General features: G+C 32.4%; 1 protein-coding gene and 1 pseudogene across 2 annotated transcripts; both read left to right on the forward strand.

Annotated features, from left to right (window-relative positions):
* The first annotated feature begins 471 nt into the window (after nucleotides 1-471).
* LOC123888146 (FBD-associated F-box protein At5g56370-like) lies at nucleotides 472-2,138 on the forward strand. Of its 2 annotated transcripts, none has more exons than XM_045937111.1 (3): nucleotides 472-1,335; nucleotides 1,607-1,744; nucleotides 1,830-2,138. In XM_045937111.1, exons 1-3 carry the CDS (start codon nucleotides 478-480, stop codon nucleotides 2,112-2,114), a joined length of 1,281 nt encoding a protein of 426 aa, XP_045793067.1. In that variant the 5' UTR covers nucleotides 472-477; the 3' UTR covers nucleotides 2,115-2,138. The 2 variants fall into 2 exon arrangements, with proteins under 2 accessions (XP_045793067.1, XP_045793068.1); XM_045937112.1 differs by having other exon boundaries at nucleotides 1,861-2,069.
* Nucleotides 2,139-3,036: 898 nt separating this feature from the next.
* LOC123891684 lies at nucleotides 3,037-7,154 on the forward strand (annotated as a pseudogene).
* Nucleotides 7,155-16,462: the final 9,308 nt, after the last annotated feature.

Genomic DNA, 16,462 nt, shown 5'->3' on the forward strand with positions numbered 1-16,462 from the left:
TGGTTAGAAACACAAATCTACAGTTTCAGTTGGTAGTTCCAAGAAAAAGGAAGAACAAGTTCAAGCACCAAAAAGTTACACTAGCAATAGCAAAGGGTTTATGGTTGAGGCTTTCAACATTTGCTTAACTAGCTATTTGTCCAACCGTTCCCCAGACTAGTGATCTGAGGGAAGTTGTTTGTTCTACTTTTAGCCAATTCTTTCCATTTTATCTTTTCTTTTCCGCTTTTATTTTTCTTTTAATATATGATATGATAAAAACTTGACCCCCGAAATTGCGATCGGAGGAAGTTGAAATCACTTGATGCCAGAACTGACCCCCGAATCAGATTAAACTGATGGTGAAAAAAAATTAGTAGTAATTACCGTACGATAGCCAAAACTTGGTTTACCCTCCTCATTTATTACACCTTTGTTTATGCATAGAACCCTAATTGATGCACTGTGCGTTCCGTCCAATTGCGAGCAAAACAAGAAATGCAGCGGCGGAGATATTCTAAAGTAGCACCGGTGGTGGATACAATCAGTAGTTTACCAGATTCGATTCTGAGCCGCATTCTCTCTCTTCTCCCCATCAAAGATGCAGTTGCCACAAGTGTTCTGTCAAAGAGATGGATTCATCTATGGCATTTTGTTGACAACATCGACTTCCCCGATACCATCACATTGAATAACATTCAATCTACTCACATTTTTAACAACTTTATGGACTCCGTTTTAATCTCTCGTGACGCTGCCGGTTCTCAATTCATCAACAATTTCAGCCTCAAAATTGAATACAATAACAGTAATCTTGCATGTAATTTAGGGTTTCCCAATGTCACCAAATGGGTCGACCTTGTTGTTCAACGTGGACTCAAGTATCTTTGTCTCCATCTCGAGGTATATGCCGACGATGATAGTGATAGTGATGATGATGTGATTGGTCACAAACCCACATTGCCCATAAGTATTCTCAGCTGCAAAACCCTTTTAAGTCTCGACCTTGCTCGATTCCGTGTGGAAGGTCTTACATTGTCTTCCCTTGGATTTGGATTTCCATCACTCAATGTACTTCATTTGAATGGTATTGTCTTTCAAACAGTTCATGATTTTAAGTTGCTTCTAGCCGGTTGTCCACATCTTGAGTATCTACGAGCCGAAGATATAGACTTCTATTATCGGGGAGATTATCTTACCATTCAAGAGTTTGAAAGCTTAAGCTTACCCAAATTGATTAGTGTAGTTATCACTCAATGTTGGTGTTCATGTTTTCCGGTGAAAGCACTTTCTAATTCGGAGTATTTGTGCGCAGAGACTTCGATGTTATGCACAAAAGACCACAAAGTCCACAAGGTTTGCTTTATTTTAAACATCATGCATTGATACCTCAATTCAATCTATACAATACCATACCATGAACAGGAGTGTTAGTGTCCAACATAACACCAATACATTTGGCTACATTCAATAATTCTATTTCTCAAATTATTATTAGTCTCGAAATGTCGGTCAGTTGAATATCATACATTTATGGAATAAGATGTAAAACAAAGAAATATGTGATTCATATATGCATTTTGTGTGTGTGATTTTTGCCCCAATTTAATAGTGTGTCTTTCTACAGTATCAGCTGCTGCAATGTCCTCGCTATGATATTCCTATCTTTCATAATTTGACCCACTTAGAGCTCCACGATAGGTTGGAATTGGTACCACAAATGCTCCAACACTGCCCCAAGCTTCAAAAACTCGAACTTCACCAGGTTTGTTAAGTCTAAGAACACTATTTGATTTATTTTTTAACACACCTGTATGTTTTGGTTTTTATTTTACGTGTACTATTAATAGGCCTCATTTGAGATGCGGGGGAATCAAGAAGATGTTCTGCAAAATTGGGTGGAACCAGAAGTTGTCCCACAATGCCTTTCATCACACCTTAGAAGTTGCACTCTTCATAAATTTTTAGGCTTACAAAGTGAGCTTATGTTAATAAATTATATTTTGAAGAATGCAAGAAATTTACAAATCATGAAAATGCAGAACATAAGAGATCATCCTGAAATAGAAACAGAATTGTCCACATGCCCAAAGGCCTCTGCAACATGTCAATTTATATTTGTTGATAACATATAGACAATGTAAATTGTAGTTTCTCTATACTGCTTGTTTCATTAGTTTCTACTATTCAACTGTTAGATTTGAAGGTTTGAACTTTGAACTATAGCTATTATGAAGATCATGACTTTATCTCCCTTCACAAATGAAGGGAAGTTATCTTTAAATGATTTTGTTAGTGCTTATCTACCCTACCTGTTTATTATACATATTTATTGAAAGTGTTTATGTTCAATTAGATAGTCTTATCCATCTGACTATCATTTTGACAACCCATTGGTGGAACCCTTCTGTCTATCATTTTTTTACAAATATGTGTTGTTTCCAAAGAAATTACATGGAAGGAGCATAGAAAAACAAGTGTTGTTACTTAAATATTATCATAACAAAAATGTTATCATTACACTTAAGATGAGTAATTAATGAGAAGGAGGTTTTATGCACTTCACTTACCATTATTATAATTAGTTGAAGAATTTGTCTCTCTGAGCTTAACTCAGTTGGTAGAAATATTGCATGATTTATGCAGCGACCGGAGTTCTAACTCCGACACTCCATTTTTTCACCTAAAAGGTGGAATTTCTAGCCAAATATCAAATTAGTTTATGATATTATATGGTACAAATTATTAAAAGTATTAGAAATTAATTTGGCTATTATTTTTGTCGGACCAAAATTGGCTTAGAAAAAGTGTGAAAGAGAATAAATTGAAATATATATATATATATATATATATATATATATATATATATATATATATATATATATATATATATATATATATATATATATATATATATATATATATATATATATATATATTGCCGTCCATGAAAAAGATAAGGAAATGGAAAGGAAGTTTCAATTTTGCTAAATGAATAATACTCATAAGTCATACATAATATATATATTTTATATTTTGAGGAAATATATAAATACACTCTTGCAGGGTTGCCAATTTTATGTAACACAACACTCCAACACTCTAGTACGTACCATTTCTTCCAATGGCTATACAATCACCTTCTTCTTCCTCCTTCTCCAATGATTTCACCTATGGCTATGATGTGTTCATTAGTTTCAGGGGTACCGACACTCGTTTTGGTTTCACCGGCAATCTCTATAAAACTCTTTGTGACAACGGAATCCGAACTTTCATTGATGACAAGGAGCTTCAAGGAGGTGGAGAAATCATACCTTCGCTCCTCAAGAACATTGAAGACTCGAGGATTGCTATTGTCGTGTTCTCTGAGAACTACGCTTCTTCTTCATTTTGTTTGGACGAACTTATACACATCATTCACTACTTTAAGGAAAAGAGTCGCCTTGTTCTGCCAATTTTTTATGGCATCGAACCTTCTGATGTGCGACATCAGAACAACAAGTATGGTGAAGCACTTGCTAAGTTTAAAGAAAGGTTCAAAAATAACAAGGGAAATATGGAGCGATTGCAGCAATGGAAGATGGCTCTCAACCAAGCTGCCAACTTGTCTGGGTACAATCGTAGGTACCCCCACTTCATTCCACTCTTATTTTGCCTTCTGATGTATATTGTCTTTCTTCAATTTAAATTGACAAATACTTTCATCCTTAAATGTTAAATGGGAAATATATGATTTTATATTTTTCATTCATGTTTAGAAAGTTATAGTTCATTATTTGTTGAAACAATTTCAGTTGTAATATCATCATCATCATCAATACATGAGTGTGATTCTGAATTCGTTTACTCAAAGTTTTATGATTGGATGCAGGAATGAAGAATATGAATATGTGTTTATTGAGAAGATAGTTACAGATATTTCCAACAAGATCAATCGTGTTCTTTTACATGTTGCCGATCACCCTGTTGGGCTGGAATCTCGACTGTTGCAAGTAAAGTTGCTTCTAGATGGTGACTGTGATAATAGAGTCTGTGTGATTGGGATATGTGGAATTGGAGGACTGGGTAAAACAACACTTACTCGTGCAGTTTATAATTTGATTGCTGATCAATTTGAAGGTTCGTGTTTTCTACACAATGTGAGAGAAAACTCAATTAAATATGGCTTAGAGTATCTCCAAGAGCAGCTCCTCTCCAAATCAATTGGATTGAAAATTCAGGTAGGACATGTTAATGAAGGAATTCCAATCATAAAACAAAGGCTACATCGAAAGAAAGTTTTGTTGATTCTCGATGATGTTGACAAACTAAAGCAGTTGCAGGTTTTGGTCGGAGAGCCTAGTTGGCTAGGTCCTGGAAGCAAAGTCATCATTACCACTCGAGACAAACATTTGCTATCATGTCACGGGATTAAAAGAATATATGAAGTAAAAGGCTTTGATAAAGAAGAAGCTCTTGAATTATTTAGATGGGTTACTTTTAAAAGTAACAAAATTGATTCAAGTTATGATTATATTTTAAACCGTGCAATTAAATATGCTTCTGGACTTCCATTAGCTTTAGAAGTAGTGGGTTCCAACTTGTTAGGAAAGAGTATAGAAGAATGGGAATCTACATTTGATAAGTATGAAAGGATTCCACATGAAGATATCCAGAAGATACTTAAAGTAAGTTTTGATGCTTTGGACGAAGAACAAAAGAGTGTCTTTTTGGATATTGCTTGTTGCTTCAAAGGGTGTGGATATAAAAAAGTCGAAGAGATACTTCATGGTCATTATGGTCATTGCATAAAAAGCCACATTAGAGTGTTGGTTGATAAATCTCTCATATGGATTATTGAGTCCAAGCAAAATTGTAGAACCGAAGTGACATTACATGACTTGATAGAGGATATGGGTAAAGAAATTGTCCGACAAGAATCACCTAAGGAGCCTGGAAAACGCAGTAGGTTGTGGTTTCGTGATGATATAGTTCATGTTTTCAAAGAAAATACAGTGAGTAAAACTAATATCTATGAACAGTTTTTTTTTTTTAATCATTAACCATGATTTTTCTCTTTTGAACTTATATTCGACCATCTCATACTATTTCTTTTAATCTGGATTACATGTAAGTTTCTTGATATATGTATTGTGGTTGATTTGTGATTTTTGTGTGAAAAGGGAACTAGGAAAATTGAAATCATACATTTGAGTTCTCCTGCAACCGAAGCAATAGTAGATTGTAATGGAAAGGCATTCAAAAAGATGAAAAACCTTAAAACACTTATCATTGAAAATGGTCATTTTTCTAAAGGTGCAAGATATCTTCCAAGTAGTTTGCGACAATTGGAATGGGAAAAATGTCATTCGAAGTCTCTATCTTCTAGTTTTTCGAACAAGGCAGGTGGCATAAGTTCATTTTATAATTGTGCATATTTATAAGTTCACTACGAAATTACAGCGTCTAATTTTTATTTATATGTGTTTTTCTTTTTGTTTATGCAGAAGTTCGAGAATATGACAGTTTTGACCCTTAACCATTGTCAATATTTAACAAACATACCCAATGTCTCAGGTTTTCCAAATCTAGAAAAGTTCTCGTTTGAAAATTGTCATAATTTACTTACAATTCACGATTCAATTGGGCATCTAGATAAACTTGAAATCTTAAATGCAAAGCGTTGCTACAAGCTCGAGAGTTTTCCACCATTACGGTTGACATCTCTTAAGAAATTGGAACTCTCTTATTGTAAGAGTCTCAAGAGTTTTCCAGAGTTATTAGTCAACATGACAAGTATAGAAGTGCTTTTGTTGTCTGAAATTTTCATAGGAGAATTTCCATTGTCATTTCAAAATCTCAGTGAACTCCGCGTCCTAAATATATTGGGATGTGTAAAGCTCAGGCTTTCAAGTAACATTTCTATGATGCAAAAGTTGTCAAGTATTCATGTTAAACATTGTGGTGGTCTATTATTGCCAAAACAAAATAATAAATTGAATTTCACAGTGTCTTCAAATGTGAAGGATCTTAATCTCGAACGGAGCAACCTCTCAGATGAATGTCTCCCAATAATTCTCAAGTGGTTTGCTAATGTGAAATATCTAAACTTATCAGATAACAATTTCAAAATTCTTCCCAAGTGCCTTAATGAATGTCACCTTATTAGCAGCCTTGTTTTGGATGGTTGCAAGTCTCTTGAAGAAATTAGAGGGATTCCACCAAATCTAGTTGATTTTTCTGCAATACAATGTGAATCATTGACTTCCCAGTGTAGAAGAATGTTATTGAGTCAGGTTTGTTGTTTTTTCTTGCACTAGTATTTGATATAGTACTATTTCATAATCAATCTTGTAATATTAATGTATCTTATGTTAAACTAATAGAAACTGCATGAGGTTGGATGCATCGAGATGTGTTTGCCAACCGGAACTGAGGGGATTCCAGATTGGTTCGAGCATGAAATCAAAGGGCGGAAAATTTCCTTCTGGTTTCGTAAAGAAATCCCTTCTATTGTTCTATTCTATTATCCCGAAACATATTTTCTTCTTCGGCTTCGTTATAAGCCTGAATATATGACTATGAGCGTCAACTTGTTTGTCAATGGCTATGAATATAAACTTTCTGACAACGTCTGGCTTTTTTCTTACTTTCGTAAGATGGGATTGAATCGTACATATTTGTTTGATCTGAAATTGGAAGAAATGATTAATCACCAGACTTTCAGAAAACACAAGTCTAAACTAGACAAAGCACTTTCAAAAAATGATTGGATCCAAGTAGAAGTTAAGTGGGGGGAGAGTTATCCGAAGTTCAATTATAGTGAGGATGAAAAAATGAAATTATTATGCAGTACAAAAATCGGAATCCACATGCTCAATGAAAAAAGACGCATGGAGGGGGACGTCGTGTTCACCAGTCGTTATGGAAAGAGAAAATCAGATGAAGATCTCAATACTTCACTATCACAACTTCTCCCTATGTTGAAAAAGCAAAGATTGGTGGACATAGAAGTTTCTGAGACAGAACTTGTGCAGACAGTTTCATCATTGATTCCAATTGGATCCGAGCGAATGGCTTCTTTATTGGCTCGCTTACAGACAGTTTCTTTTGTTCCATTTTATTTCTCTTTTTGTTTGATTGTTTTCTCTTTTGTTATTTTGTTTTGGAGAATTCCTTTTTCCTTTTTATCGTAGCAACAATGTGTATCATCATATATATATGATTAGATTGCTATTAAAAATTAATACAAGAGTGTGTAGATATTTTAATACCTAAACAGCAAGGTTCATTACATTACCATCTCTATATGTATTCCTTTCTTCATGTACACTTCTCTTTCTTAACTTTATGCATTGTGTTTTGATCTATTACACAAGCGAGTGCTCGTACTGTGTACGTAACCGGTACCGATACATGTACGGTACTCATCATACTCCACTTTTCCTCATTATTTTGTTGCGAGTGTTATTTGTGGCTTTTTCTTATATATTAATATTATGATATATGATAATATAATATTATTTGCGTATGAATTTCTTTGTTGTTGTAACCAACTACAATTTTTTACTTTTTGAACTTTTATTGTGAATTGAACAATTTAGCTTTCTTAATTGTTGTTACCAAACATGGTTTGATACTTATTTGGCACGTAACATTTTCGATTATCCAGTGAACCCAATGACTGTCACGTGTTAAGATGCTAGCTTGCCGGTGGTTCCTTGGAAGAGGGAATTCGAGTCTGTTCATGTATTATGAATAGGTGTGAGATCTTCATCACTTGAATTGTATGGTGTGGTAATATCAGTTCATCAGGTGGTGTGTATTAGGTGCAGTTGAATCCAGCTTTCTTCTGCACTTTTTTGTGTCAGTGTTTCTGTGTTTACTTTCTGTCTGGGATCTGTTATTGATGCAGAAAACGGTGCTTTTGGTCCGGTTTCTGTTTCTGTGCGTGCAGTTGTTCTGGTTCTGTAGTCTCGCAAGCTATTGTTGATTTATAGGTGCGTTTTGCTGATTTGTTGGGGCTGTGCAGAGGTTTTGGCAGATTTGGGTGCGGCGTTTCCAAGTATTACTGTTTGGTGTTGACCCTGTTTTTTTGCTTACTGTTTTTTTTCCGCTTTAATTTTTTCCTTGTGTGCGTATTTGTGTCTAATATATTTTGATGGTATTAATAATGTGGCCGCATGTTAATTTTTGGCTGATGCACTGATTGAACTGCAAACGATGGTTCCTGATTGAAAAATTAGAAAATGTGAGATATAAGGCAATGTCGTACTTACATGTCCCTAATTGTCAATGGCGTTGGATATTAGGCCAATGTTATACATCAACAGAGAATTTCATGAAACCTCTTTAAATGGCTGAAACTCCAAACTGGTGTTGCGGGTGTTAATAATTTAAAGTCGTTTTAGATTTTATATGTTGACATTACATTAAAAAGCAGTGAAAGTAAAAAAAAAAATGAATTTGTTTGCACGTTGCTTTACATATGCATCTGTATTCAAATCACAAAACATGGCACTGGTCTCTTTGTTGTGAGTTGTGACCAGTATACATAACTTTAGAAAATAAGAAGTTATGGTTAGTTGATAGTTATTTGAAAGTTTAAACTCCTCTATTCTACTCTCTTGATTGATAATTTGATTGAGATGCTAAAAAAACAGTTGGGATTCACTCCCTGTTTGTGTAAATGTGATATTATTGTTTGCCGACTCTGCTAAAAAACTCAATTTGAGAACTCCATCCACTATATCATGTTTCATGTAAGTCCTATATGTTGCCCGGGTGCGGGTACGGTACCGGTATCCGTTACCGGTACCGGTACGGGGTACGTTATTTTTAGAAAAACTAAGGTACGGTACGTCCCTATAATTTTTTTTTTTAAATATAATTATATATATCAAATAATATAGTTATGTTGTTAAAACAAATAATTAAACATAAAAAAGATCACACCACACTATAAATGTAATTTAAATTGTTCGAAACATCAAAATATGAAATTAAAAACCAATTAGCTCAAAAAAAGTCAATAATTTCCCTCTTCATCATCACTAAAAAGAGTGACTTCTAGTTAGGTTCACCGCGAGAAAGACTAGCGATTTCAAGAATATCAACTATATATTAAATAAATCTCATTTATCTCTACGAATATCCCACATTTTTGTTGCACTTTCATTATAAGTATTAATATTTCTCTTTCTTGAGAGGAGACGAAGTTAGGTTCACAATGAATGAGTGAATAATTTCGGCGGCTACTTTATTATTGTTTTTTAGCAATAGTTGCTACTTTATATTATAAACAAATAAAAAACATAAATCTTCCTATAAAAAAAAACTAATAATAAAAGAAAAAGTAGAAAAAAAAAACCATATTTTTTTGGATTGGTGTACCACGCGCGTACCACAGGTGTACCACACGTGTACCCATTGCAAAAAAAATAAAAAAAATTAGGTACGGCGTCGGTGCGTACCGGGGGAGTACCATACGCGTACCGGTACCCGGTACGTACCCGGTACCGGTACTCGATCTAAAATGGAGTACCCATGCAACATAGGTCCTATTTCTCAATTTAGATTTGGTAAGGGTTCTCTAGGAATGCCAATGCCAAACAAGATTTGAAGATTTTGTACATTGCTATCATATTTCCTTATTTTTTATTTATTTATATATAATTGGAGCAGTCGAAGTTTCAACGGGGTCTAATGAATTTCAAGGGCAGAGTCAGTTGCCAGGATCACTGCCCACTTGTATTGTTTCATGTAACTTTTCATGTTTGCGATATTGGGATTCAGGAGAACTGATGCTCAACAATCATGTGTGAGAATACTTACGGGGCGTGCCATTATACTTAGGAAAATTATATGGTGCATTCTTTATTTAGATTGTTTTGATACATTCTTAATCTGACTAATGAGGATGCAGTGTTGACTAACTTTAAATTATATGGTACAAACTACTTATATAGTACCTACCATGTATCTTTATAACTATTAATATTTCAACTAAGCCCTTACTATATTAAAAGTAACAAAATTACCCCAATTTTTATTTTTAATTTTAATTGTGATTGTAAATCAATTAAAACAATATCACCTAGCAACTAAAAAAAAATCACAACATTCATGGTTCTTCATCTCTTCATCAACATAGCAGTATAAATCCAAACTCAAAACTTGAGAGAAACCCTGATCTAAAACCCATAATCTTCTTCTCCAGTTTTTTTTTTTTTTTTAACATTCAAACTTTTATGATTTCCCCTCTTTGTCTTCACCCCTTCATATCTTTTTTTTCAATCAACAGTTTTCAAATTTTACCGTTGTTCTTTTCATGTGAATTTTGCAATGGAGTTGAAGGTTCTACATCCCTTTTGATTTCTTTCATTCATTTAAATAAATAAAAACACACAGATTTGACACAAATGCAAACACAAACTCATCCAAACATGTTGAGAATTTTAATTTTAGGTCTTTTGTTTTAGACTATTTGAATTAAATTTTTTTTTTTTTTGTGATGTTTCTGGATAATTAATTATTATTTTTTAGTTTAAATCGACCTGAAACTGTCGGGTTTCGCGCTGGTATTACGAGCCTGAAACCGGGTCGAAGTGACCCGGCTAAAGGTTGAAGATGATGAAATTGATTTAATATATTTTTATCAACTTCGATTCCAGTCTGTCACGTTTTGTACTTCTTCTTTTTTTAATTAAACAACCTTTTTTTTTACAAGAATCAGCCACTTTTAAAGCATGGGTGATTTTGGCAAAACCTTCTTGATTCGAAGCACGGACCTGTAAAACATAACCATGCCAATTAACCAATTAGCTATGCCAATTTTATGTTAAATATTGCACTCCGTACGTACATATATATTCATGTGTATCTTACTGTAACGATTAATACATGATGTGTCATTTTAATTATGTAATTATATAGATTAAAATTGGTTTAAATATGAAAAAGTTCCTACAATTACGACTTGTTTTGATTTTAGTCCCTGCAAAATACCAAAATTTTTTAAAAAAATCTTGAGATGAATTTTTGGCTGACATGTCAAGTAATTGATGATTTGGCAAATGCTGACTATAATTTTTGACGATGTGAAATTAACATGTCATTTTCATTTAAAAATAAAAAAACAGAAAATAACATGTCAGATTTTAAAAAAAAAATTGAAAAATAAATATAGAAACTTAATATACTTACAAAAAAAATAATATATTAGATTTAAAAATATATTAGATATAAAAAAAATTATCAAATATTGTAGAAAGAAAGAAAACACGCAAATTAAGTGAAACTTTGTGATGTTAATTAATTAAAAATTAAAAAAATTAAGTAAAACTTAAAAATTAAGCATAATTTGACTTAAGATTATATTGCGGTTCAACAAAAGTATTACCAACCCTAGACTTTGACTGAAGGTTATACTCTAATTCAACAGAATCGCTATTAACCCTAATCTTTGGCCGAGGGTAATGCTCCGGTTGAAGTTAATGAATTAAAAAGGCAATAGTTAATATCGCTTCAATTGAACCAGAGTATAATTTTATGTCGAATTATACTTCATTTTAAATTATAATCCTCAATCGAAGACTACAGCTAAGGGGAGTACAAATTATATAAATAGAGTAAAATTTAAATATAAAGTATAATTTGATTTAATATTATACTCTGCTCAATTGAAGCACGATTAACCATGTTTTTTGATTGAATGTTATACTCTGTTTTAAGTTATACTCTGGTTTTGATTATACTATGGTTCCACTGAAGTACTACTAATCCTAGACTTTGACTGAGGGTTATATACCCCGGTTCATCTAAAACAATATTAACCCTAATTTTTGACGGATGGTTATAGTTCGCTCGCCGTTAATGACTTAAAAATTATAAAAATAAAGTATAAATAAAAAATAAAGTATAATTTTACTATCAATTGAAACACTATTAACCCTGGACTTTTATCGATGATTATATTCTTGTTGAAGTTAATGACTTAAAAATTATATAAATAAAGTAAAATTTAAAAATAAAGTATAATATACTATTAATATATTAAAATCGACTACCATCAAAGTTACTAATTTATCCTTATTGATTTTAGCCACGTTGGCACGTTGCAAGTTTTATATCCTTCATTTTAATTTCACTAAAAAAAAATAAAAACTATTAACTATTAAAAATAATAATAATAATAATATAATAATAATACAATAAAGTTAATTACTATCAAATTTTCTAAATTATCCTAAGTAATCAAATTTCGAATTTTTTATTAAAAAATATACACGGGATTATCATTTGTGACGGATACATAAAAAATTGGATAATTTATCATTGATAACTATAATCAAATTTATTCATTTAATAAGTTTTACAAAAAATAGTACAATAGTTTCACTTATATTTTAACAATATTATATAACAATTTTTTAAATATTTTATTCTAAATAAATTTTCTACCAAAATATGATGACAAACTTAAATATCGAATAAAAGTCAATGATCCGTGCGAATGCACGAGTCTTTAAACTAGTTTGATTTAAGATTATACTCCGATTTAACTGAAGCACTATTAATCCTAGACTTTGACCGAGAGATATATTCGTATTCAACTGAAAAACTATTAACCCCAGTATTTAACTAATAGTTATACTTCAGTTGAAGTTAATGACTTAAAAATTTATATAGATAAAGTAAAATTGAAAAATAAAATATATTTTGACATAAGATTATATTAAACCAAATCCACTTGGGTTGGTCTGGTGATATTGGTTTGCGGCCTAGGAGTGTGCTCCTCCTTAAAGTCTCAAGTTGGATTCTCTCTAATGTCAATTTGGATGGGCTAATTTAGCTTTTCAAAAAAATATTATATTAAACCAACCATAGTTTTTAATTGAGGGTAAAATTTAATAAAATTAGATTTTCGACTATTAAACTTTTTGTTAACTCACTTTTTATTTTACTTTTTTAAAATTATTAAGTTATTAGGATTGTAATTTGTAAGTATATATCATTCAAAATATAATTTAATAGTCCACCATGGTTCAAAAAAAAAAAAAAAAAATTAATAGTCCACCATATATTTTTATCAAAATTTATCTCGTTGACTATTTAGTATTGCAAATTTAGGTTGAAAAGAAAATTAATTGGTGTCCTACTGTCCAAGACCTCAGCAATAATGTTGAATTTGATTCGGGAGTCAGTAGACCTCAACAATAATAGGTAGCTTATATATAAAAAAAGTAACAATTTATATTTATAGTACGTGTTATTTACTTCCATATTTACTCTCTAAATTTATCTCGTTTTATTTTTATTTATTCTCTAATTTTTTATCTTAAAAGGTAAAAAAAAAAGTTAAGAATGAGAATACAAATAGTCTCCCGTAAAAAGTAAAATAAAAAGATATTAAAAGTTTGATTTTTACTTGGTAAAGTTCCACAAATTATGGCATTTATCCTTACTAGCGGGCCAGGCAGGCGCGTTCGCGCCTGCCTGTGTCTAACTTATGTACCCAAAAAAAAAAGATACGTCTTATGTTATGGTGAGTTTGTTAATAAAAGATTTTTGTTGCTACTAAAAAAAAGCAAGGATAATGTTGGTATTATGAAAATTCTACCCCAAAACTCATGTATTCTTTTTATATATTATAGTATAGAATAGATATAGATGAAAAAACCATAAAAAAAAAAAAAGAAAGGAAGTTAAGGGCAATTATGGAATAATTAAAAAACCATAAAGGAAGTTAAGGGCAAAATGGACCAAAAAAAATCCAGCCCAAACTCCCTTATCCCCTTTATATATTGTTATAGAATAGATAATCAAATTTATTCATTTAATAAGTTTTACAAAAAATAGTACAATAGTTTCACTTATATTTTAACAATATTATATAACAATTTTTTAAATATTTTATTCTAAATAAATTTTCTACCAAAATATGATGACAAACTTAAATATCGAATAAAAGTTAATGATCCGTGCGAATGCACGAGTCTTTAAACTAGTTTGATTTAAGATTATACTCCGATTTAACTGAAGCACTATTAATCCTAGACTTTGACCGAGAGATATATTCGGATTCAACTGAAAAACTATTAACCCCAGTATTTAACTAATAGTTATACTTCAGTTGAAGTTAATGACTTAAAAATTTATATAGATAAAGTAAAATTGAAATATAAAATATATTTTGACATAAGATTATATTAAACCAAATCCACTTGGGTTGGTCTGGTGATATTGGTTTGCGGCCTAGGAGTGTGCTCCTCCTTAAAGTCTCAAGTTGGATTCTCTCTAATGTCAATTTGGATGGGCTAATTTAGCTTTTCAAAAAAATATTATATTAAACCAACCATAGTTTTTAATTGAGGGTAAAATTTAATAAAATTAGATTTTCGAGTGCTGGCTGGTCGTTACGGGGTGGAGAGAGGCAGGTTGTGTGTGGGAGGGACGAGAGGGTCTACGTGGTGGAGGGAGTTGGCGAGTATATGAGATGGTGGTGGTGCGTTAGACGGAGGCTGGTTTGGAGGGCATATTTCAAGAAAGGTGGGAGATGGGTCTGACACTTTTTTTTGGACTGACCCTTGGGTGGATGGGACCACGTTGAGGGAGAGGTTTGGGCGGTTGTTTGACCTGGCAGAAAACAAATCGGCTTCTGTGGCTGAGATGTTTATGCGGGGGTGGGGGGCTGGAGGGGAGGCGTGGGTATGGCGGCGTCAGTTGAGGGCGTGGGAGGAGGAGCTGGTGGGGGAGTGTCAGTCGTTTCTTATGACTATTTCCTTGCAGGATTATGTTTCAGATAGGTGGCAGTGGCAGCCTGACCCGGACGATGGTTATACAGTGCGTGGTGCATATCAGTTGTTGACAGCACATGATACAGTTACTTTGGATACAGCGGCAGGGCTTATTTGGCATCCTCAGGTTCCATTGAAGGTTTCTATCTTTGCATGGCGACTCTTGCGAGACAGGTTACCTACCAAAGCAAACCTGGTTTCTCGAGCTATTTTATCTTCGGAGGATAATCTTTGTGTTTCTGGTTGCGAGGAGGTTGAGTCAGCTCAGCACTTGTTTCTCTCCTGCAGTACTTTTGGCGCTCTTTGGTCTCTTGTTAGCTCTTGGATTGGCTCGTCTTTGGTGACTGCTCAGACGCTTTCAGATCATTTCGTTCAATTTACTGGTTCAGCGGGTGTTCTTCAAGCACGACATTCTTTTATGCAACTCATATGGCTTGCTTGTGTGTGGATTGTGTGGACCGAAAGAAACCATCGATTGTTTAGAGGCTCGGCGAATTCTTTACTTTATATGTTGGACAAGATCAAGACTTTTTCATTTAGGTGGTTGAAAGCAACGAGTAGTACTTTAGCTTTAAACTGCCATAGTTGGTGGTCTAGTCCTATGCTTTGTTTGGGCCTTGTATAATTTCTTTTGGTTTTCTTTTGATTTTGGTTGTAACTTACTTTAGTCTTTCTTGGTACGTCTTGTGCTGAGAAGACTTTTTGGTATATATATATCTCATTTTGGTCTTTTCAAAAAAAATAAAATTAGATTTTCGACTATTAAACTTTTTGATAACTCACTTTTTATTTTAATTTTTTAAAATTATTAAGTTATTAGGATTGTAATTTGTAAGTATATATCATTCAAAATAAAATTTAATAGTCCACCATATATTTTTATCAAAATTTATCTCGTTGACTATTTAGTATTGCAAATTTAGGTTGAAAATAAAATTAATTGGTGTCCTACTGTCCAAGACCTCAGCAATAATGTTGAATTTGATTCGGGAGTCAGTAGACCTCAACAATAATAGGTAGCTTATATATAAAAAAGGTAACAATTTATATTTATAGTACGTGTTATTTACTTCCATATTTATTCTCTAAATTTATCTCGTTTTATTTTTATTTATTCTCTAATTTTTTATCTTAAAAGGTAAAAAAAAAAAAAAAAAAAAAAAGTTAAGAATGAGAATACAAATAGTCTCCCGTAAAAAGTAAAATAAAAAGATATTAAAAGTTTGATTTTTACTTGGTAAAGTTCCACAAATTATGGCATTTATCCTTACTAGCGGGCCAGGCAGGCGCGTTCGCGCCTGCCTGTGTCTAACTTATGTACCCAAAAAAAAAAGATACGCCTTATGTTATGGTGAGTTTGTTAATAAAAGATTTTTGTTGCTACTAAAAAAAAGCAAGGATAATGTTGGTATTATGAAAATTCTACCCCAAAACTCATGTATTCTTTTTATATATTATAGTATAGAATAGATATAGATGAAAAAACCATAAAAAAAAAAAAAAGGAAGTTAAGGGCAATTATGGAATAATTAAAAAACCATAAAGGAAGTTAAGGGCAAAATGGACCAAAAAAAATCCAGCCCAAACTCCCTTATCCCCTTTATATATTGTTATAGAATAGATAATCAAATTTATTCATTTAATAAGTTTTACAAAAAATAGTACAATAGTTTCACTTATATTTTAACAATATTATATAACAATTT

Source organism: Trifolium pratense, linkage group LG6, assembly GCF_020283565.1.
Source record: "Trifolium pratense cultivar HEN17-A07 linkage group LG6, ARS_RC_1.1, whole genome shotgun sequence".
NCBI classification, from domain to species: domain Eukaryota; kingdom Viridiplantae; phylum Streptophyta; class Magnoliopsida; order Fabales; family Fabaceae; genus Trifolium; species Trifolium pratense.